The sequence below is a fragment of the Fonsecaea multimorphosa genome (genome assembly GCF_000836435.1).
Source record: "Fonsecaea multimorphosa CBS 102226 unplaced genomic scaffold supercont1.16, whole genome shotgun sequence".
In the NCBI taxonomy this organism is placed as follows: domain Eukaryota; kingdom Fungi; phylum Ascomycota; class Eurotiomycetes; order Chaetothyriales; family Herpotrichiellaceae; genus Fonsecaea; species Fonsecaea multimorphosa.
In genome coordinates this window covers 702,927-725,201 of record NW_015971650.1, presented here as the reverse complement: position 1 = coordinate 725,201, position 22,275 = coordinate 702,927, and the positions used below count along the sequence as shown (strand labels likewise).

Here is a 22,275-nt window from a genome sequence, read left to right as displayed (position 1 = left end):
TACCGCCATATTGCTGCAAGAAGGAGCTGAGTCCAGGAGGAGCCGACGGGGGAGGTACGCCGTACGCGGGTTGAGCATCGTAACCATGATACCCACCATACCCGTAGTGTTGCGCGGGCGGGCCCTGCTGCTGCTGCTGCTGCTGCTGTTGCGGTTGCTGCCAGGGAGCTGCTCCTTGCGCGGGAGCGCCACCATATCCTCCTTGTGCGTCTCCTCGACTCTGGGCCCACGGAGGAACCGACGAGTCGCCATCTCGGTGGCTATAATCTCGACTCTCGTAACCCCGATGGCCATGATCTCGTTGACCATGATCTCGTTGACCATGATCTCGTTGACCGTAATCTCGGTCCTGTCGTTCCTGTCGGTCTCGTTGCCAAGGAGCAACACCCCCTCCAGCCGGCTGGCGTGCCCAGGGACGAGAATCCCCGCCAGGAGCGTACGAGTCGCCCTGATCATAGCCGCCAGGAGCAGCTTCGATGCGACCCGCCGGGCCGTTGCCAGATGGGTTACCAGAAAGCTCTTGCATCAGATTCTGTAAGGTGTCAGGGAGCGTGATCATAAAAAGGAATTCTGGAATAACGTACCTCCATCTCTCGGTCGACAGCATCTGCAGCGCCCAGTCGTCGTTGTGGTCCGCCAAATCCTCCAGGGATATTGTTACGCATGTCGGTCCCACGTTGTCGGTCTGGACAATCCCTCGCCATGTGGCCGGCATTGCCACAGACTCGACAGATGATGTTAGCTGTGAAGTTGCGCTGCTCGGGACAGTCGTATTTGCGATGCCCAATTTGCCCACCTGTTTGTGTCAGTAAGTGTTGTTCCATTGCCAAGGGAATAGACTTACAATTTTGGCATGCTTGATTTTCATCATCTCGCAGAGTACCGTTGAGCGCCGCTAGTTCACGCAGCTGATTTCGCTTGAGTTCGTTCTGTCCTTCTGGTATGGATGCGGCTGTTTCGATGACGTTGTGAATCAGTGCCTTGGCTTTGTTAACTTTCTCTTCAGTATCTGCCATGATAAGACAATGTAGGTCTTCTTCCTGGTTGCTAGTATGAGCTGCGTCAGATCGGCCTTTGCCCTCTTTGACAGAGCCTTTGCCTCGGATGGCGATCTTGGCTCCTGATTCGGATTCCATCTTTTTGAGAGTGTTGCCACGAGGTCCAATAAGTAGTCCGACTTTGCAAAAAAGAAGCTTAGTGTTAGTACGGAATTCTCGAAAACGAAAAATGTCTCAGGGCAATGGAAATGAATATGGTTAGTGCAGGATGCTACGTCTACCTCCCGGACCTCGAAGAGCAGACGACAGCATGTGGAACAGCGAGCAAAAGCAAAGGGTTTGTAGTAGAGTTATAGGGTTAGTAAGCATACTGAAGTTGATCTCAGGATAATCGTTGACCGGCACATAGACCTTTTCCTGTGTCTTGGTAGGCCGCCTATAGTCAGAAGGCGGATGGTAGTTCGGTATGGTCTTCATGGCCTTTTCAATCAATTTGTGTCGCTCTTCTTCCAGTCGCTTGCGGTAGCGGAACTCGCGAGTGTTAACCCGACGGCCGAAATTATCGTACTGAGGGGGCGGCGATGGCGATCTGACAACTGTTAGGACCTGCAAAGACAAATGGTGCGGGGAGAGAAGGGGGCGCTGCTCACCTGTCTGCTTCTGCAGGGACAACGTCGTTGATTCGCAGCTTCTGGCTGATCTCTTCGATCCGGAGATGGAGGGCGTATGCTTCGAGTTGTTCTGCTGTCATGTTCGCCTGAATCATGGTCGGGAGGCCCATGAGTCCAGCGGCCTTGTTCTCGCCGGCTTCACCCCAGCGATTGCGCTTTCTACGCCTCTTGACGCCGTCGTCGGCCGCAGGTTCAGCTGCGGGCAGGTTAGTCACATGCATATGCTCAAGATCGAGCCACGAACCTCTGGGAGGACTTCGCCCACGCTTGCCCGAGTCACCCCAGGCTGGAGAGCTTGCAGAGCTATCATTTTGCGAGTCACCATTGCCTTCACCTCCAAGCCGACGACGCGTGCCGAGGGGGATGTTGTTAGAACCTGTGATGCCTTGGTTGCGCCACGACATGTTGAGTGAAGGGTCACAGTAAGGGGATTCGAAGGAGCACAACAGCTGATAATGCGCTGCCTGTTGGAGACTGTTGCTGATGCAACTCAACAGATTGCTAGGGTTGAGGTCAGGGCGCAGCTGGAAAGATGGAAGGCGAAGAACTTGAGGTCGCGCCAAGACTGCGCTAGCCCATTTCAAGGGAAGCTAAACCTAAAGAAAATTGGCACGAGGCTGACAAGGCTGTCGTTTTGCATTGAGTGTTTGTGGTGAGACAGGTCAGGATCGGGTCATCTGAATTCAATCTAGACGGTTATGGTTCTCTTGGGAGCAGTTGATCATGTCAGATCACCGGTATGGATAGCTTTTATCCAAGCAGCAGCCACCTATGGCATTCTTATTCACCTAGATGCAGACCACTTCCACCACGCTGCCGCTCCCAGTGCAACCGGCACCATGACAGTCAATGCCAGCTTCTTCATGGCGTTTTTCACCAGTGGCGCCACCACATTGTCTTTGGCATCCTCATGCTCCATCCCTCTCGGATATTCGACTCCCTTAGGGACTTGCTTGCCCAGGAATGGACAGATTTGTTCCCATCCCAGCCCATTCTCGATCTTCACAACGAGAATTCTGTCCGGTGGGATCAGCCTCTTCACGTTGCTGATATAATGCTCGTAATTCCTCATCAGGTTTTCCTGGTTGCGGGGGTCGCCAGGCCGCGTGCAATCACTCCAGAAGTCGTAGGCTTCAACATTCAAGATGTAAAAGTAGTTCAGCGTGCGGTTGAAGTGTCGCAGGATTTTCATCAGCGGTGTTTCGACATTCGCCACGATATTGCCAACGAATCCGTTGAATGATCTGGCCCAACTTTGCGGAGTGCGCTCTGTGAGGATGAATTTCACCTCAGGGTCCTGCAGATATGCTTCTAGGCAAGCCATGTCGAAGTACGAGGGAACTTCGACCAAGGCATCGTAGCCGGTAAACCACTTGTCGAACTCTCGCTTGGTATACCGCTGGATGCCCGACCAGCGATTGTGTTGGGCGCGGAAGCCTTGCATCATGATCTCCCAGTGGGTATTTCCACCATACGTGGCCATCTCGTACATATGATACGGTTTATAGCCAAGTATCTTGAGGGCTTGGTAGAGGCCCAATGTTGCTGTGCTGGAGATTGAGAGGCGTTGGTTAGCCAGTTGAACTTCCTGAGGGAAAGAGCGCATCTCATTCAGATGTTTGTACTGGGTTTATCTGGTAGTAGAGCCTTACCGACTACAGCTGGCGACCACAAGTTTGACCTTCTGCGAGGAAGCATTTTCTGGCACTTTGTCGATAGTGCGTGACATGGTTGCCGGCTCAATTGTTCCTTTTTCGTTTACACCCCGAGAACACTTTCTTCAACTTACCCGTTCTGTATGAAGACGATGTATGTGCGCAACATCGTTCTTTATAGGCTGGCGCGGTATGTCCGGCGGTCTTGTAACGGAGGATAGCTTGACGCAGAGACGTAGACCGGTCTAGGAGCCTTTATGCTTCATGGTACCACCCTATCGTCCGCCTCAATCCTCCAGGAAGTGGCGCCGACGGTATCGTCTTCCCAAGTTCTAGACAGTAAGCACTTGCCATGATTGTGTGAGATTGTAGGGGTGAGAAGCGCGGCCCAGGTTTCTCGTGATGTCGTACCAGGGAAGAGATTGCGGGGAACATGTATAGCTAGGGAAAGAGCTGAAATATTATGTTTGGCTGCTCGTTTGATAGTCTCGTACTTCTGGTCGAAAGTCGGTCATTAATGTCATTATAGTTTCAAGTCTACTAGGTAGGCCGCCTGATCGAAGGATTTGCTGGGGCCAATAACGACCCACGCATGCCGTGCTGAAATTTCGACTCTTGGTCCGTAAGCAGAGCATAATCTCGGGTCGAAAAGAAGAAAATGCTAGGGGCGAATGAATGTTTGCAACTCCTCGCAGGAGTCGCAGCCCATTTTCTTCATAGGCTGAAGCTGGCCTCTTCGACGATCAGGCTGGCAACCCGACTTCCGCCCCGATGCCCGGCTTCCTAGCCTCCAACACTCTCATCGTCTGCTCGAACACCTTGACCTGCGCCTTCTTCCCTAGATCCGAATATATCCATTTCTCAACTTCTTGATTCTTGCCATCCGACATGAACTCCCCGTGAGAGCCTGGACCGGCGGATGCGCCGTAGACCAAGGTACGAGACCCCACCTCTGTTGATCTTCCAAGGAGCATGCGTACGACATACATCAAGATTCGTGCTGGGAGGATCATATTCCTATCCAGGTCAGACACACAGAAGCCCGGATTGACCAAAGTAATTGTGACAGGCGGCGCTGTCTCGGTGCTGGATTTGTCGCGCTCTTGGAGACGTAGAACGAGCTCGCGGACAAAGAGTATATCTATGAGTTTGCTAACCGGATATCTGGTCGTTCTTGTGTGAGCCTGATGCAATTTCGAAGAGCAAAAAGAAGAGGGCAACGTACTTGCGCCTCCTCAGACACTTACCTGGCTAGCATATCACCCCTCTTTTCGTCATTCAAGGCCGCATAAATGTCTGGAGCATTGACCTCTTTGAAATTGGTAAAATGGTGGCCCTCGGAACTGACAATCTCCAAGTGAGGGCTGGACTCGGGGAATTTGCGTCTTGTCTCTCTCAACTTGGGCAGCAGTGACAGGCCGAGCAGCAAAGTGTTGACCACATTCACCTGAATGATCTGCTCGAATCCTTCGGAAACTACCCAGCTCTGATGGTTGATGCCGGCATTCTCCACGACAGCGTCGACTCGCAGCAACTCTTTCTTCACGCGTTCAGCGAACGCCAAGGTACTCTCTGTGCTGGAGAGGTCCAAGGGCCAGACCTCGATGGCCTCTGCCCCATCGGAGCGGTGTTTCACACTTCGGACAATATCCTCTTTGGCTGTCTGGCCTTTGGAGATTGTGCGTACAGCGAGAATCAGTTTCGCACAGTCGAGACGGTAGAAATGTCGGGCAGCTTCAAATCCCAGACCAACATTCGAGCCGGTGACGATTATGACCTGGTTGGAGAAAGACTGTGTTGGATATGGCGGCGTCCCGAAAAACTGCGAATGGAGGAAGGTCCCTAAAGCATGCCCGATATCAAGCTTAAAGTTGAACTCTTCGGCCATGGCTAAGGTCTGTACGGAGGCAACAGGGCGACCGGGGCGAAGTGGTCTGTAAGGCTATTCGATCCTTGAGATCTCGCAAACTATTCAATCTGTCGACCGCGGCGACTTGACCGCACAACCTTTAGTATTGCTGGCAGTCTTGGGATCTACCTGCAACATGTGCAAACCAGTGCCATGCCTGCTTCACTCAGATGATAAGTTGTACATTCTGCAGGCGAACAGATAGGAACGACGAGTCTCGTCAACTAGCTACCGAACCACCTGATGGGGCGCTCGGATGAAATTTCGACCGTCTCCGCCAGCCATCTTTGTCCGTGGACGGGACGAAGTCAAGGCGAGTGCGCAGATCGCAACTGGGTCTTTTCCCTTTTGATTGTTGCCAAGGGTGTTTTCGTGACCTATATTGGCTGCTAGGTACCAAATACCAGGGTGAATACTCCGATGTCGACGTAGGAATGAACCTTGCGTTGGTTGATTGAACGCTGAATGTCGTGGGCCGAATACGAACCTTTAGGCGAGGTATATCGGTCAGAGCATATTTGCCGCTATAGCTCTTTCACTGTTTACAACCCAGCTACTTCTCTCTCTCTCTCCCCCCAATCGGTTTCATTGAGTCAAACATTCAAAAGGGGAACCCCCGAAAAAACGGCCCTTGAGGAGCCGTAGGTGTAGAGACGACTGATTCTGCCGTATGCTCGATTCGCTGAGGGGAATCGGTGGATAGCTCGAAAGGCTCTCCTGGAAGGGTCTCCGTGCGACGAACCAATTTGTTCAAGGCGGATCGACCATTGGAAAGGTAGACTGGATCATTCGACCAGTCCCGCAGCTGCCTTGTCCGAAGTTGGTCAACAACCGACACAGGGAATATGGATGGCCGTTCACGGTACAACTGGCGTGCCGATGAATCGGGAGGTCCCGATATGTAATTCCCAACTTCGCGGGGGCTCAGTAAAAGCCGCAGCCACTGAATGCGAAGGATCTCGCTTTCCGACATAGGAGATTCGGCATCATTCTCCCCGTTATACAACTCGTCGTCTTGGTTGAAAGCTGGAAGTTCGGCTCTGTCTGATGGATTCGATCTTTGCGACGGCTGACGCACTGTGCTGTACCTTTCCGATAGCCCTTGGACAAGGCTGTCCCCGGCATTGCCAGGATTCTTGTATTCTGCACTGCCAAACGCTCCCAAGGGATCTTGGCTTTCGAACAAGTCCGCAACACCAGTGCCCCAAGAGGCCTTCCTAGCCTCAAGAGAATCCCACTTTACCCTCGCAAAGGTAAATTGTTCTGTCTGCACCAGTCTTGGACGGAGAGCCATTTTGACCTCCAAGCGGAGACATCTCGGGAATCCGCTTATGGGGAAATAGGCAGCCTCCTCAGGTCGGTCCCCGAAGCAGAACAATATCTCAGTTTCAGCGTGGTCATCCGAGACTTTGATCTCAAGCTTGATGGCTGTGAACATCCCTTCATTGATCATTTTATCGGTGATATCATGCTGTAATCTTATCTGCACTGCTTGCCCTTCACGGTAGCGTTCTTGGACCACGAAGTACGGCTGGTGTTTGCGGTTGTCTCGGCTGTGAGCCCTTTGAAGCCGCCCCTCCAATGCCTCGCCAAATGCTCGAATCTGAGGGCCAGATGGAAACCTGCAATGGATTGTCCCATGGACGCACCATTGTCCATCAACGACGGGTGTCTCATCTGGCGTCAGAGCAAAATAGAAACTGGTCGCTAATAGCCGATCGGCCACATCCTTCAAGCGGTCACCGTCTTTAATGAAACGCGAGATCGTCATGTCTTTCAGCTCGCCCAATTTCTGTACATCATCCATCTTGGGCGGTGTGCCATCCATTTGTAGATTGAGTCTTTCATAGCGACTCCTAAGGTGAGGGAGAGGATACTATCGGCCAAAAAGTTCCTCCACGTTTGCTCAGAGTTAAGACTAGATTGGATATGGTCTGTGACCATGCTTGCGAGATTCTGAAATGTTCTGAGAAGCCCGAAGCGTGATCGTTTCGGCGCTGGTTTTCGTGTTGTTAAGCGCTCATTGACACCGGTGCCAATGGAAAGGATGATGTCCGGGCAGCATTCGGCCCGATCAGGCCAAATCAGCTTTTGTTCTCTAAACGCCACACGGACTGGGTTGTTATGGTAAAGACAGCCGTCTTGATATGTCTGTCCAGGCGGAGGATTTTGCCGCGAACGTAGATCCTGACTTGGTGCAGAATCAGGGCTTCGAATAGGAGTTTTATATGAGAGTTCTGGGCTCGAGGGCTTTAATGACATGTTGCTGGAGCCCAAATCAGATTTTCCGTCACCAGTGCTCCGCCGATCCACCCCTGGAAGAGTTGCCCGTGATTTGTGCGGGGAGGGCCACATTACGATGCGGCGCCAGTCTCTATTGTCAAGGCCAGACTGCGCATAAGGGTCGTTGATTCGAGGTAGCTCTCAGTGACTAGATTTGGTCAATGGCTTCGAGCTGGAGAAGAAAGAGCAGGACCACAAAAACAGCGAGGCAACGTGGTCGATAATTGATTTCGCGTTGACCACCGGGGATCAGGCTGGGCAGCTGAGAGCATCTTTGGGCGTGTGAGTATGCGCCGGGCCAACTCAGCCTCACAACGCCCTCGCTTCCAGGTTGCTCCTGAAGTGTTATCGAGCATGATTGCATGATTGCGCAAGCTACCGAGCTAGCCATGCAGTTGATTTTCGAAGGGTGTACTCGTACTGTAGACCGTACCACCGAGCCGGACGTCTGGCCCAACAGCCTCATCAGGTACGCTCCAAGTCCCGAGGCCGTACCACTCTAGACAGGAAATCTTTCTTCAGCCGCATCCCTGCTTCCCTGCACAGACCGAACCCAAGCACAAAGGCTTAAGGTATAAAATTCTTCACCATCCAATGACTTTGACGCCTCGACAGATATTCCAAAAGGAGGAGAGCAGTCATAGCACTGCCAGGGCTTCTTTTAAAATGCTATATTGGGGAATAGCAGAGCTCGGTGAATTTCGGCCGGGGAGTGAAACTGGTATTATTGCCATAGGCATGGCCTTTGAGATGCGTAAAGCTTTCCACCAATGTGAGCGAGAAATTGTTACTGACCGTATCACGAATGGGATTGACGATCTCAGACATAGGAAGCAGTCGTTGGCTGATTCTGCCTCTCCCTATGGGCGAAGCACCGTCTCTGGCCTGGGAATTTCGTTAGTAACTGACACTACCGGTGGAGCCGAACCCGGCATTTGTCCACTAAAAGTTGTCGTAGTACGAGTGGGTGGGCAGAGACGATGAGGAGCCGCAACTGATGGATGTCCTCGCGTGTCGACAGGAACACAATCCTTTGTTCTCCAGTCAAAACTGAAGTCACAGGAATGTACTCGAAAGTGCAGTACCTAGGTAGGTACGTTTAGAGAAACGAAAAGACCATGTCACTAATGAAAATGGCCCTTAGGTATGTTAGCTGCTGGCGATGCTAGTGATTTGGGCCGTGTCCACATCAATAATGACCTGCTCGGTACAGAATAGGCTGTGAACGAGATATCATGGAATTGTTTGAACAGATCAGATTCACTTCAAGAGAAATGCTGCCCTCAGATCTAGAGAGCCTCACGGCACCAACCAAAGGTGCCTATCATGAAAGTCACATTTCTGGAATAATGGATGCCATGGCAGACTTCAAGTTTCCAACATCAAAGTCAAATATCACCTCATAAAAGGTGCTCTTGGCATCGTGTGAAGAGGCCGTCGTTCAAAGCGGCGGGAAATTTCTCTGCGACCCGCGCTGCCACGTTAAGCTGTCCCGACGAGCGAGTAGGCTCGCCCGTGGCCCAAGGTGCGGAGAAGCCAAAATAATTTTTGAATTTTGCTTCTCTTTTGGTGTCTTTAAGCACGGCTTAGCTATTGTTTGCAGCGTCCTGAATATCTCCCTCTGCCCTTCACGAAATTCTTGACACGGTCGACTCCGCAAATTTCAAGCCCCAGTAGAAAGATCTTTTTTTGGGCTCCAGCCTCAAGCCAGTGGCGCTTTCCGCCCAAGTCAATCAAGAATTCGTCCCTAAACCACCGGATCTCAAAGTCACGCGCGATATCCGGCGAACAGCACCTGTTACTATCTCGCCTATACCGCTTCTGGGAAATCTGTGAACGACGCTGTTCCCTATCCAAGTCCTTCAAGAAATACTTTACTGCTTCAAAACTGAAGGGTGTGTGAAAAGGCAAGATGGCGAAAGATAAGTCGGGCGCCGCCAAACAGGCCGCGAAAGCTGAGCGCAAGGCCGAGCGAAAAGCCGCAAAACAGGCCCGCAAAGCTGAAAAAGTCGCAAAGAAACAAGCTGCTGCGACAGGGAAAGCCGGTGGAGCTGGCCCCACCGGAGTGACAAAAACAAAAGGAGAGAACAAGGAGAAAAAGGCGGCGAGGAAGGTGCTGGCGGAGAAGGCCTTGAATGAGCTCGAAGGCAAAGGCAACAAGAAGAACAAGGCGGAAGTGGAGGACGAGGACGAGGACGAGGAAAGCAGTGAGGAAGAAGACGACGACGACGACGAGATGCAGGAGCAAAATGGTGTGAAAGTCGACGATGAGGAAGGAGAGGATGAAGACGAGGAAGAGGAAGAGGGAGAGCAGTCGAAAAAGGCAACAATAGACTCAGAAAAGAAGAAGATCCTCGCTGCACGACCCGTGGGAGCTTTGGTGCCCTTTGCGAACCCATTGGCAGACGACAAGGTCGCTAAGAAGGTGTTTAAATGCGTCAAAAAAGGTGATAACATGGCTGCCAAATCCTTCCCTCACATTTTGAACATGGCCTTGCTAACTCGATGATATTATCCGCAGCCGCCTCGCAACGTACGTTAAGACGCGGCGTCAAAGAAGTCGTCAAAGCGCTCCGAAAATCCCCAACTTCCTCGACCGCCGAAAAACTCCCTCTCGGCGTCGTCATCCTCGCAGCTGACATCTCTCCCATGGACGTCATCTCTCACATCCCCGTCTTGGCCGAAGACCACAACGTCCCCTACATCTACGTAACGAGTCGTGCGGAGTTGGGCACCGCAGGCCAGACGAAGCGGCCGACCAGCGTCGTGATGGTCAGCAGGGACGCCGGTGGGAAGAAAGGAGGGAAAGACGTCAGCAAAAAGACCCTCGAGGAAGGCGATGATAAGGAGAGCTGGGAAGACACGTACAAGAGCCTTGTCAAAGCGGTGGAACGAGAGGGGAGGCATGTCAAGATCTGATTGACTTGCAGAACCCGATCACTTGTTTCCGACTGCCCGATCTGCGCAAGTTCACCAATCAACGGTCATTGTTTTGAATTCGATCCGGCGTCACTCACAAGAGGGAAAAACGATGATATGCCTTTTGTGCGGCATGGAACCTGCAGGTCTTCTTTTGAGCGGGTGCCGGATGTTCTTGCATCTCACACTTCCCAGCATGAAGACGCGGTCTTCCGTCCCGTTTCAAAATCATTGACACCCAATTCCAAAACGTCCAAAATCTGAGGATGATGAGGTCCAAAGCCAAGCACCTCATCCAAAACGCAGCAGAGAGGGAACCTTTAGGTGGACGATTCGAGTTACCAGAGTCCATGGCACACCGATTCAAGAAGGAAAGGGCAACAAACTTTTCGAATGTGAGCATGCACAGCAGAGAAAGAGAGAATCTCAGGCAAACCTCCCTTCCGGTCATCTCTGTTTCTCTTCAGTTTAGGCCTGGGTTTCCTCTCTCGACAGGTAGGCTGGATGTTTGTGCTTGGTTTTGGTGTTGGGGATATTGTTCACCAATGTGATTTTGGCGTATTACGTGCGGCATCTGTCAGGGATGGAAGAACGGGTCACTAATGAGGGCGCAATGAATGGGAATGGCAAAAGTATCCGATCCGGTACGGCGAAACAAGCAGAACCAAAAAAAGGGGCTGGGAGCGCATTGATTCAACCAAGATGGTAGAAGTGCCTATGTACATGGCTGGCTAGGTGGCACTTGATCTTTGTCGGGGTCGCGATATGACCGGGCGGCCCAGATGTACTGTACATGTACCTCGTATGGACTCCGACACACCTTCTCAGCAGTGGCCAGCATCGTTGATGTTCTCCGGCTTCAATCAACAGCCGTCCGTCGGTGTACACTTGATGCGCTCATGCTCCCATCCCAGTCACCGTAGCTCCCGTGAGGGGTCCGTCTGTAACGGCACAAGTACTGCAATAGTTAGATCGTGAGATCGTTTCTCATCTACTCGTGAAGAAGCTTGTGCTGTTCGCCCTTTTCGTAACATCATTTCAATCATGTCTTCAACCCTCCCGGTCCGTCCCACCCAGGGCACGTGTGAGGTGCAACAGGCATGACCGTAGAGTGTATTATCCCTACGGCCCAAGGGGCCTGTCGTTTCTAGACATTTTCCATAGGACTCCCCGGCTCAGACGACCTCGGCGACGGCAGCGCGGATGAAAGTCGACTGCTGAGCCTCCCAAAGAGAGACCTGCTCGCTCTCGGCCCGCTTCCGGGACTGAGGCTCCTTTCTCTCCGCCATTCAGGCGGTCTCAGCGTCGCCCTCGAGGGGGACAGCAGGGGCGATCCGTTCGGCGTCCGGACGACAACTTCGGGCAAAGGTGGACTCTCTGTCGGGGATATGCTGGAGAGGTTTGAGAAAGACTTTTCAAAGTCCCGGACTGTGGTCCGTGGTGGCGGTTGTTCATTGGCCTGCCACTTCGTCGAGCCGGTGGAGAAAGGTTCGTCGAATTTGATCGTGCTGGATTTCCGAGGGTTTCTGGGTTCGTCGGGAAATGGGGCATGCTTGGGCAGTGATTGCGAGGCTCGTCTTGTTGCGACGCCAGGTAGATAGTTGCCGATGGATTGGGACATGCGACGGGCGGCTTGCGTGAAACCGTGGGAGCCCCGTAACGAAGGCTCGTGGCTCAAGTCCTGGGACAGCCGAGCCTCGAGGCTCGCGAAAGTCGCCACTTTTTGCATGGTCTGTTGCTGTTCTCCCTTGTGCAACATTTTGCTTTCCAAGATCTTTTCCCGGAGCTTCTCGGACTTTTTCGGGGCGGGAACTGAGGTGATTTTGGTGAAGAAGAGGCCGATATTGGCTGCAAGTCCTTTGAAGACGTTGGGGTTGTTCACAACCAGTATCAGAAGGTAAGTTGGTAGGCAAATCCCGACCGTTGTCACCGCGAAGGGTAGAAAGGTGCCATTCGGTGGCATGTTCGTCATCCCATATATCCCCGTGACATAGCTCAGCGGCAAGTAGAACAAGGTGACCAACGTCAATAGCCTGATGTTGTAGCCTTGTTCGACGGTTATCTTCGCCATACTCACTGCCTCTCTACTTTCCAGGACAGACGTCCCACTGAAGAGCCACTCGCGCAGGTTTTTGATCTGCTTTTGCTGTTCTTGAAATATGCGCAAAACCTCCTCCAGCTGGGAAATTTCCTTTTCGTATTGTCTTCGAGTATACACTAGTTTCTTCCTCCAATTATTGTACCGTGGCGACTGGTCCTTGGTCCCGGGAAACAGCGTTTTGTGCTCCCCCGACCAGAACTCATCCGTGAAGGTGTCCCTGTAGGCCGAAATCATGTCCTTGATTTCGTTGCTCAGGAGGCCAAGGGTCTGCGATGCCCAAAAATAGCGCCGCGAGTAGGTGAACTTGTTGTTTTCAAAGAGAAGTTCGTCTCGGAGGGCGCTGTCGAAGATCGATTTATTCGGCGGAGTGGCCAGCTCTTGAATGGCCTTGTGTATCACCTTGAACCTTTTGATTGCATCTTTGTATTCCGAGAGCACGCCTGTCAGAAAGGCATCGGGACCATTGCAGTAATGATGATTATGTTCATGCGTGTCAACGCTGGAGTTCCAGTCCGGAAAGCACTGGATGGAGAGGACGTGGTATGGCGCGAAAGGGTCGTAAACATGGCCAAGGACCGATTTGTTCTTCCGAGAATTCCGTCGGAGGGTATAACTGGGCTTGCCAGCGAGGGAGAGGGCAACAACCGAAGAACATGTCGCCAGCGGGATATGGCCATCCTCGGTTTCCGGATCTGCGTCATGATTCTGCCAGTGAAGAGGAGCACGCCCTTCCCCTACGATCGTGTGATACTTGAACACAAAGACCACTGATCGCTGCCGGCGCTGGTCCGCTTTCAAGTACCCCTTTGTGATAGCCTTGGACGGGGTGTGATCGTCGATCATCATGCGAAAAATGGAGTCCATGTCAAAGTACTCGCTCATGGTGAGATGCAAGGCGGCGAAAAGGCTTGATGCAGGCTCTCGGACAACGATTATCCGACCCACGGCCTGTTTCCTTGATTGGTCCATGTTGGTGTTTTTCAAAGCCTCCCAAGCCGCAAGAGGGCCTTCATCTGAATCACCTCGGGAGTGCCGCAGAGGCGAGCCGTCCGCCCCAACATGGTAGATATCTGCATGCTGGTGATTGGCATCTGTCTGATTATGCCGGTCCTTGAGAAAAATGCCATTCGAAAGCAAATCAATGTTCCGGAGAAGATCCTGAAGAATGTACTTGCTGTAAATATCCCACGAATAAGTCTTCAAGTGCTCGATCAAGTCACTCTCCGAGAAATCCCTCGGAGGCAATAGCTCCTGAGCAAAGAATGATTCATCGTCGTCGCTGTCTGAGCTGTCATCACCAGTGTAGATCGAATCTTTCGGGTTACGTAGGGCGTGGTGTTGCTCGAGGATATGGCTGCTCGGATTCGAGTGGTGACTTGTCAGACTGGTTCTTCTTTTCAACAAGACGGCCGGTTGGCCAGACTCAGAAGTTGGCAGTGATGTGGGAGATGAAGCCAATGGAATAGATGGCAGGGTCTGCCGCGGACTCGCAAGGGGCCTGGTTGATTGTGGATGGAGAGCCTGAATTAAAGTGTCGTGGACCTTCTCGAAGGTGGACAGGTAGGCTTCCCGGTCGACTTCGAGTTGCTGAATCAATTTGAGGACTGTCTCGTTGTCGACGGCCATCTGTGGAGGAGGTTGAGGAGGAAAGTAGTCATCGACGAAGCGTGGCGATGGAGGATTTGAAGGGGACGAATGTTCCGGCGTCATCTTATGTAGTAAGAATTCTTCTGCATAGCAAGGCTGCAGGAATCGACCCCATCATGTAGCCAAGCAGGCGGACCGATGTACCAAACGCAGCAGCCGTATCAGCGGATCAAATGAAAGCACAATATGGGAATCAATGCCTTTCTTGATGGATTCAGTGGGAGGCAGGGTCCTCGCCCAAGGCTCCATGGAAGCGGTCTACTCCCTAGACTGCCCCGTCCTTTAGGTAAACAAGTGGGTCGCGTGGGACTCGGTTGCACACAGAAAACGAAAGCGGTGTCCAGAAAAATGAAAAGAGGCTCTAGCCCGCCTGTGAGAAATGCCAGATCAAAGTCATCGAGCAAAAAACAGCGTGATAGGTGTGTGCTCACTGGACCTGGTACGCTGGAGGATTCGCTACCTAGGTATGACGCTGTTTTGGGGGGGAATACGAGTGTACAAGTCACGTGAAAAGGTCAATCTGTACCTTGAAGGAGAAGACCGGTGAGAGAGTCTGTATATGCGATTGGACAAGAGCCTTTACCTCTGGCGCCGCTAATCAGACGCCCAGACGATGGAATGAAGATTTACTGGCGCTGGAGACAGCCATCACAGCCTGAGTTGTCCGTAACATCATAGGAATAGAGAAGCATTGGTGACAGCGAGGCTGATGTGGCGGATAGCCTTTCTATCTACGACGTTCAAGACCTGGCTCCTTCGTCGTCTATGTCTTCTTTCGTTCACCGGAGCTTCCCGCGAGTCTATCGTATCTATCCCTGTCTTCAAAACCTGGAATCCGTCAAACCGCAGCCTTTTATGCGCCTTCAGATTTCTTTTGCTGATGCAAGCCAATGTTGGCAGTCACCGGTTCGTCATCATCTCCATCGCCTTTGCCAAAGACGTCGTCGTCATCGTCGGTTTCATCATGATACCTTGGTCGCTCATTAGGCGATTCGTCAAAATAGTCCATTGTGTCGTCAGCAACCGTCTCCGCAGCAATCTGGGCCTCGGGATCGTCACTGAACTCTGGCGGCGGGTGACCAGTCCGTCGGGCTGCGTCTCGAACTGAGTTGGTTTCTTCAGCTTCAAGCTGCTTGGCTCGAGCCATGGTCTGTCGATATATGTAAAATCCTGTAAGGCCCCCCACCACAGCACCCAATGCGATACTGCCATAGTTGATGGCTCGATCTCCCATAGTCATCTTCTCCCGTGTCCGTGCAATGACCGCCAAACGGCTTCCAATGAAGACGTGCACCAACAGCTTCGGAGTGACCATCGCCGTGGCCAGGGCGTACATGAACGGGTTGATCGTCGGAAAAGTGGACATGGCACCGTTCGACAAGGAATAAGGCAAAGGACAGAGTCGGATCATGGCCAGCAGCTTCAACCCGTCATGCTTCAGGATGAGGCTGAAGGCGGCAAATCTCTTGTCGTGGGCAACCATGCGCTCCACCCACTTCCGTAGGATGCTTCGGGAGACGATAAAGGCGCAGAAAGATCCAACCACGGTAGCGGAGGCGAGAATCAGCCAGCCTTCGCCAACGCCATAGACGAAACCCGCGGTGGTGCCGGCAGTAGAATATCCAATGACTGGTGGGAACGCACAGACAAAGACGATTGCCCACAGGATTGTCCAGCCGCCCGTCGTGTGTTTCCAACGTTCAGCAAGCGGTTCGAGCCAGCCGAAGATACGCTCATTGAACACAAGGAACAGGACACCCAGGGTAGCCAACGCCACCAGCCCAACGCAGGCGAGGATCTTTTGCAGCAGAGTCATACCACTCCACACCCTATATACACGGCGGCCCATCTTCTCAGCATTATTGATCAGCTCGTCTCGCCATGCTGTTGATCGATTAAACGGGGAGCTTCTGCCTGTGGAGATGGATCGTCGAGGAGGTCTCCAGGGACTGAGAAGCCCCGCAGGAGGAGACTCGTCCTCGGAATCGGGTAGCGATATAGGACTTGGAGGCATTGTGTGGGAGGAGAATAGAGGAGGGCGATGTTAAGGACGTAGAAGCGATCGAGAGTAAGCACAGCAAAATGCTGGCAATTAAGGAGGCGAACGAGGATACCGCGGATGCGTAGGTGGTACGAGCTCAGCAGATGCGACTATTGACCATCTTGAATAGGACGAATGAATTGTGATCAGCGCGAAGATGTGTCCGACGCTGAGATGGAGTTGTAGGTAGACTGGGAACCCAGAGAAGATGAGAATGGCCTTGGATGACAACTGCGGCCTGGAGGTTGGCGGGTTGATGGGTTTCCGCATCAAGCTGCAACGCCAACTTCCGGCTTGTGGATCATGCATATATCATCCGTATTCTTAGCGAACAGGTATTGGTGCTTGTGCCTAGCATTATTGTTTAAACAACTTTGAATGTGCCATGCGCCAGAATCCACTACATTGTCCCCAAGAATGTACGTTTCATGCACCATGTACTCGGGGAGGCAAGTCTCCCTCAGCCGCTCTTCTGAGCGTTGGACTCCGTATATATATAGTACACCAGTTCCTGGCACTTTTGAGGGATCCTAAGTGGAGGCGACCTGATACGAGCGTCCCAGCGGTTGGATGGGGCAGAGGTAGGTATGTACTCAGTCGACTTGACATGAATTGCACAGTCTGACACCAAATACGATGTACTCGATAATGATGAGGTGGCCACCATACCAGAGATAGCCAGTGTTTGGGAATAAGTACAGACTTACGCTACATCTAAGAGTACGAGTAGATAAAAACCCCTTCTACGAAAAGATAGGCGTATAGCCAATACGGGCAGTAATGACTTCTTGTTTGCAGCCATTGTACCCTCTTCCCGTCAGACCTTTGACACTCAATATTCCTGAAGCCGGCTCGGTACCCAGGTGTTACGTGGAATGGCTCTAGAACCACCTAGGAATGGGGCACAGCTCAGAGGCCAGAGGGCAGCGGGCAGCCTAAGTTAGCGGCCCTTCCTCCCCGCCCTGCCTCGAACCTACCAGTATCGTGGGCCACGAGTACCTCTGGGCTCTGGAGACTGTACTCGGTAGTAGTACCTCGTACTAACTTCCCACCCCCATCCACCTCCTCATCGTCGTTCCATGCCCCTGGTCTCGCTTTCGCTACGAACCATCTACCCTCTCTCTATCCTGGTATCCCCGGAACTGCGGTGCATGTGTCCCTTGAACTCACCTCTCCTTACAAACTCCTGCCTGCGTGGGACGTTCCTCGTACTGGCTGTTCCTCTTCCAAGGATTCCGTTCATCCCTCGCTCGCTTCCCACTCAGCTGTCCCCTCGCTACGCCTACGTGTGCCCGCGCAACCTGGAGCGGCTGAGGACCTTGATCGACTCCACCCCACGGCGTGGTCACCTTCCACCTGGCGATGAACTTCATACTGCCTTTGCATATGCTTGATGAACTTGTTCACGCTTGACGCTTCGGTGAACGTGTCGGTTGATCCTGACGAGGACTACACTTGAAGGACCCCAGCCCGAACCCCCCGCAGCCCCTGCTGTCGGGCTCTCCAGTGCTTGCTCACTGAAGCATGTCTCTTATACCCTGAGGCAACCGGCTCGATCACCTCAGATATCCCTCAGCTACAACTCAGCAGTCCAGTTCCACGCGCGTACTGGCATGTTCATGTCGGGCATCGGCCGATCCCTCTAGAAACCCCCCTTTTGCCGTACTACAAACATACACTTAGACCGCAGTCACGACCGAAATGATTTCTGACGAACATTACGATCTTTGTCGACCTATTCTCGACGACCCGACAATAGAAGAGGAGGATAAGACAGAGCGTTTGGAGGAGGTGCTGGGTAAAGTGCCTGGTCTGAAGGGTGCAGCCTTGGAAAATGCTGTCCTTGACGCCCTATGGAAACATCGAAATGCTCAACGCGGAGAGACTGCCGAGACTCCCTTGCGACATAATGTCATTCGCAAGTCATCTCCCGCTCCCTGGCAGACCAACCGTGCACCTACGCCCCTAGGGTCGCCTCCTCCGCTCTCCTCGAGCCCGGCGCTCTCGGCAGGATTTCCAGCCTCGCGGCCCAGCTTCTCCCGCCAGAAGTCCAATATCCCGTCTCCTTTTGTATCTCCTCGGCCGTCACCACGCCTTGCTCTGGCGCAACCTATCCCTCACAGTCCGAGCCTGAACGCTTATGAGTTCTCCGACGCGAGTCCTGCCCCGGACACTTACGGCGACTATGGGCATGAGAATGTTGACTGGCTGCTGGCTGACGAGACCACCAGTAACGCTTCTTCCACGGGCACCGGGGGCTTGAGCGCTGCTGCACCAGAATGGGTCCCTCAACCAGATATGAGTCCCTATGACATCTTGCGTTCCGTCCTGGGCGATCGAAAAACGGATGAAGAAATCGAGGAAGCACTGAATAAGAACTCGTACGACTTAGGGGCTACCATTGCGTCCTTGCTTGGAACAGACACTGCCGATACACAATACACGGGGGTTCCGTCGACCGAGAATAACGTTCTGGTCGGCAAATCCATGGCAGTAAATCCTGCTCGACCTTCCACCCCTGGCCCCCAAAAGAATCCTATCGTCTGTAAATACTGGCTTACATCAGGCTCCTGCCTTCGTGCTGACTGTCGTTTTGCTCATGATACAAGCGGCTATCTGTGCAAGTGAGGCTGTTTTCCGTTGTTTGTCTGCCGTCTACTATACTAATGAATACTGTAGATACTGGATGAACGGGAACTGCCTAGCTGGCGATGCTTGCCAGTTCTCACACGATCCCGCGCTTCTTATCAATCATCTCACAGTTGGCGAAGGTCCTGGTGCTCCACAGCCTTTTCAACTCCAAGATCACTACGAACAATTTCCCTCACTTACCAACCAGAATGTCAGGAACACCCTTCAAGCTGGTCTGGCCGCTGGTAATATATTCGTTCCTGCTAATCAAAAGAATCGTGGTGCTTTGGGTAATTTGGCCGTCGGTCCTCGATCTCATTCTCGACCCAGCTCGCGTCATCAGAATCGACCGGAGACACCGTCTTCCTTGTCGATGGACGATCCCGAAGCGTTTCCAACTTTGGGCTCTGCGAAACGAGGATCCAAGCATCACGGCCACCGGTCTAGACATGGTCATGGAAGCGTAGAGAAGGAGACGCCCTCGTCACTCGCAGACGTTGTTCGCATGTCTCCATCCCCTGCTACCGGTCAGCAGCGCAAAGCCGAGGCAGGACGGAAGATCAGAACATATGGAGGCTCTGAGAGTGCGGCAGCACGAAAAATTCCCGAACCTCAGCACATCCCGTGGCTTGAGACAGGGGCCCGTGCCAATCAGCAGTATTTGAAATACAGACAGGAAGCGATAAAGCACGGAAGTATACGAAATAAGTTCCTGCAGAGGTGAGTCCCCAGTGACACTACCAGGGTATTCATGAACAATGCTGAAAGAGCCCAAAGCGCCGCACAAGCATGGAACCGGAACGACGCCCGGGCTGCAAAGGCCCTATCTCTCCGGGGCCAGGCCGAAAATGATGCAATGCGTAAAGCACACCGCGAAGCCGCCAAGGCTCTCTACGAGGAAAGAAACAAACATCTCTCCACCTCTCCCGTTGACGACGACGAAGAACTGTACATTGACCTCCACGGTCTGCATCCCGAAGAAGCCATCGAGTACCTTGAGAACATCCTCCTGACCCATTCTAAGAGAGGCAGAAGGATCATCTATGCGATCACGGGCACAGGCCATCACTCCAAAAATGGTAAGGACAAGGTTGGAAAAGGGGTACGGAACTGGCTGAATGAATGGGGTTACACCTTTCGCGAATTTAGTGTACCTGGCGAAAGGGGCGGATACATCGGTGGCGTGCTGGGTATTGACATCACAAGTCACAGGCGCCAGCCCATCTCCGCCGATGAAAAGGGGGATGCGGCTGAACAATCTGAGACTTCCCCGACGCCAGCTGTAGTGACGGCCGTGGGAAGTGGAAAGATCCAGGTTCTGAAGCGCGAGGAAGTGCCGGCCTGAACAGCTTGTAGCTGGAGGTCACAACGGGTTGGATACACAGCACGAGGATTATGGCCCACTCTGGTGCTGTAAGTCATTGGATTTGCGTGAAACGATGGAAGGCCGTGCACAGTAGGAGTACCTTCAGAGCTAGATCCATAAGCAAGAAGGAAATGCCCAACGAGGCAGTCACTGCAGATGGCTTGGGTTTATCGATGAGGCAGCTAACAGCTCGGATGGATTTGAATGTCCACCCAAAGGACCAAAATACAGTATCTCCCATTCACTGACCGGTATCGCGCATTGCCTCGAAAGCGCATTGCCTCGAAAGCGCATTGCCTCGAAAGCGCATTGCCTCGAAAGCGCAATGCCCAAGTCGGAGCACTAATTAGCGGACTTAATGAATGGCTATTTGAAAGCCCATCCAGCAGACTACGTTGGTCACCATCCCCTTTCTTCTGGCTGGAGACATATCGATGAGCAGCCCACGCGAACACATTGTCATGGCAGTGTGTGGGAGCGTTCGCGTTGCTTCGTTGGCCAGACTTGAACACTCGTATATCGGAGGCGGCTGGCAATATTCTGCAATCGTGCCACCTCTTCCACCCATCCACCTATATATATACATATATCTCCTCTCTCAGTGTTTTCAGTGTCACCGCCACTGCACACCAAACATCTTCGCGGCTTTCGCCTTGACTCCCCTCTCCTTGTCCCTATTCTCCAAATACACAGTCTCATGCCCCTTCACACTTAGACTCAACAACTCATACTCCAACCTATCCCCGTCCTTCGGTTTCGTCATGTGCACGGTCACAACCCCCATGACCCCACTCTCCGTGCCCTCGACGTTGAAGTGCATTCGAAAGTGCGTGGTGCCGAAACGGTCGACCTCCGTGGAGTGCGCTAGGGGCCGGGCGCGGGCCCATTTGTTGGAGGTGGGTTCGCCGTAGGCTTTTATTTGGGATGCGGGACCCAAAAGGGCGCGGCATTCGGGGGAGGCGCGGATGCGGGAGACGGCGGCGTTGAATTGGATTGTGTAGGAGGTCGGGGAGAAGAGGTCGGTGTAGAGGAGGTAGATGATCGTGATCTATTTTCCACACCTCTTCGAGTTAGTATGGTGTAGCGGAGTTTCATGGATATGGGAGAGGAGGGGTAGGATTGGGATGAAGCCAGGTAGATAAGCAAGGGCGAAGGGGGAAAGGGAACAGGAGAACTGACTGTTCCAACAAGACCCAGCGAGACGAGCACGAAATTGAACGTCTGCTGGGTCCCCCGCGCGGCCTTTTCGCCCGCGCTCAGCTCGTTCCAGGTATACCGGCCATCGTCCGTGGTGACGGTGACGGCCCGTCGACCGGAGCTGGAGCTCGTGCTCGCGTGACGCGATTGCGCCCGGTGCGTCGACGGCAGGCTGCGACGATGTTCAGAAAGGCACGACGCGGATCGAACGACCTCCAGAAGGTTCACGCATGCGACCCGTTCAGGCACGAGACTGCCGGGACGGGGTGAGAACTCGAGGAAGCCAGCCGTGGAGCTTGTAACACCACTATTCGCCCTGCGAAGACGGAGCCGGCAGGCCCGTTGGAAAGCGCGAGCTTGCGCCTTGCTGGCCATTATCGAATTGTAACCTGACCCGACTCGATCGGCTCTCTCTCTCTCTCTCTGTATGGGAGTTTTCTTCTTTATGTTCCCCCGACCTCCTCCTCTTACGCCCGCGCGCGGGCTGCGTTGTCCAAGGAACTGGGGAAAGTTGTCGAGGGGTTATAGAGTCGGGCGCAGGGCAAGGGCGTGGGCAGGCTCCCTCCGAAGAAAATGATAACGGGGCTAGAAAGTGAGTTCGTGGTGCAGGTGGTTTACATGGACGTTGTCTCGGTTGGGTCCATGAAGGATTTGCGGGGATCCCAAATAATGGGGTTTTACAAAGTTCCACGGTTGGCCGAGGACAACGGTCATTGGGACCGCAGGAGGAACGATCACCACGGGAAGGTCTGCCGTGGCGTCACACGTGACATGACGCCTGTCATCAGAGCAAAACATGTCCTGGGTGCGATAGAGGGACCGTCTAACGCTAATAACTCCGTACCTGGTAAAGAGTG

General features: G+C 53.0%; 9 protein-coding genes across 9 annotated transcripts; 2 read left to right on the top strand and 7 right to left on the bottom strand.

The window, feature by feature from the left end:
* Positions 1–3: 3 nt before the first annotated feature.
* Z520_07909 (branchpoint-bridging protein) lies at positions 4–2,073 on the bottom strand (the record flags this gene model as incomplete). Its single annotated transcript, XM_016778406.1, has 6 exons — positions 4–532; positions 585–796; positions 845–1,177; positions 1,370–1,587; positions 1,649–1,865; positions 1,914–2,073. Coding segments are annotated over 6 exons (1,668 nt in total), but the record flags the coding sequence as incomplete, so codon positions are not given.
* Positions 2,074–2,453: 380 nt separating this feature from the next.
* Positions 2,454–3,398, bottom strand: Z520_07908 (uncharacterized protein; the record flags this gene model as incomplete). Its single annotated transcript, XM_016778405.1, has 2 exons — positions 2,454–3,219; positions 3,322–3,398. The coding sequence occupies 2 exons, from the start codon at positions 3,396–3,398 to the stop codon at positions 2,454–2,456; spliced, it is 843 nt and encodes a 280-aa protein (XP_016630765.1).
* Positions 3,399–4,067: 669 nt separating this feature from the next.
* Z520_07907 (uncharacterized protein) lies at positions 4,068–5,212 on the bottom strand (the record flags this gene model as incomplete). The annotated part of the gene is made up of 2 exons (XM_016778404.1): positions 4,068–4,488; positions 4,572–5,212. The coding sequence occupies 2 exons, from the start codon at positions 5,210–5,212 to the stop codon at positions 4,068–4,070; spliced, it is 1,062 nt and encodes a 353-aa protein (XP_016630764.1).
* Positions 5,213–5,834: 622 nt separating this feature from the next.
* Z520_07906 (uncharacterized protein) lies at positions 5,835–7,040 on the bottom strand (the record flags this gene model as incomplete). The annotated part of the gene is made up of 1 exon (XM_016778403.1): positions 5,835–7,040. The coding sequence occupies one exon, from the start codon at positions 7,038–7,040 to the stop codon at positions 5,835–5,837; it is 1,206 nt and encodes a 401-aa protein (XP_016630763.1).
* Positions 7,041–9,428: 2,388 nt separating this feature from the next.
* On the top strand, positions 9,429–10,435 carry Z520_07905 (uncharacterized protein; the record flags this gene model as incomplete). Its single annotated transcript, XM_016778402.1, has 2 exons — positions 9,429–9,963; positions 10,038–10,435. 2 exons carry the CDS (start codon positions 9,429–9,431, stop codon positions 10,433–10,435), a joined length of 933 nt encoding a protein of 310 aa, XP_016630762.1.
* Positions 10,436–11,582: 1,147 nt separating this feature from the next.
* Z520_07904 (uncharacterized protein) lies at positions 11,583–14,246 on the bottom strand (the record flags this gene model as incomplete). The annotated part of the gene is made up of 1 exon (XM_016778401.1): positions 11,583–14,246. One exon carries the CDS (start codon positions 14,244–14,246, stop codon positions 11,583–11,585), a length of 2,664 nt encoding a protein of 887 aa, XP_016630761.1.
* Positions 14,247–15,036: 790 nt separating this feature from the next.
* Z520_07903 (uncharacterized protein) lies at positions 15,037–16,197 on the bottom strand (the record flags this gene model as incomplete). Its single annotated transcript, XM_016778400.1, has 1 exon — positions 15,037–16,197. One exon carries the CDS (start codon positions 16,195–16,197, stop codon positions 15,037–15,039), a length of 1,161 nt encoding a protein of 386 aa, XP_016630760.1.
* A 1,728-nt stretch (positions 16,198–17,925) lies between these two features.
* Positions 17,926–20,200, top strand: Z520_07902 (uncharacterized protein; the record flags this gene model as incomplete). Its single annotated transcript, XM_016778399.1, has 3 exons — positions 17,926–18,848; positions 18,904–19,575; positions 19,633–20,200. The coding sequence occupies 3 exons, from the start codon at positions 17,926–17,928 to the stop codon at positions 20,198–20,200; spliced, it is 2,163 nt and encodes a 720-aa protein (XP_016630759.1).
* Positions 20,201–20,834: 634 nt separating this feature from the next.
* On the bottom strand, positions 20,835–21,793 carry Z520_07901 (uncharacterized protein; the record flags this gene model as incomplete). Its single annotated transcript, XM_016778398.1, has 2 exons — positions 20,835–21,269; positions 21,401–21,793. The coding sequence occupies 2 exons, from the start codon at positions 21,791–21,793 to the stop codon at positions 20,835–20,837; spliced, it is 828 nt and encodes a 275-aa protein (XP_016630758.1).
* Between the last annotated feature and the right edge of the window lie 482 nt (positions 21,794–22,275).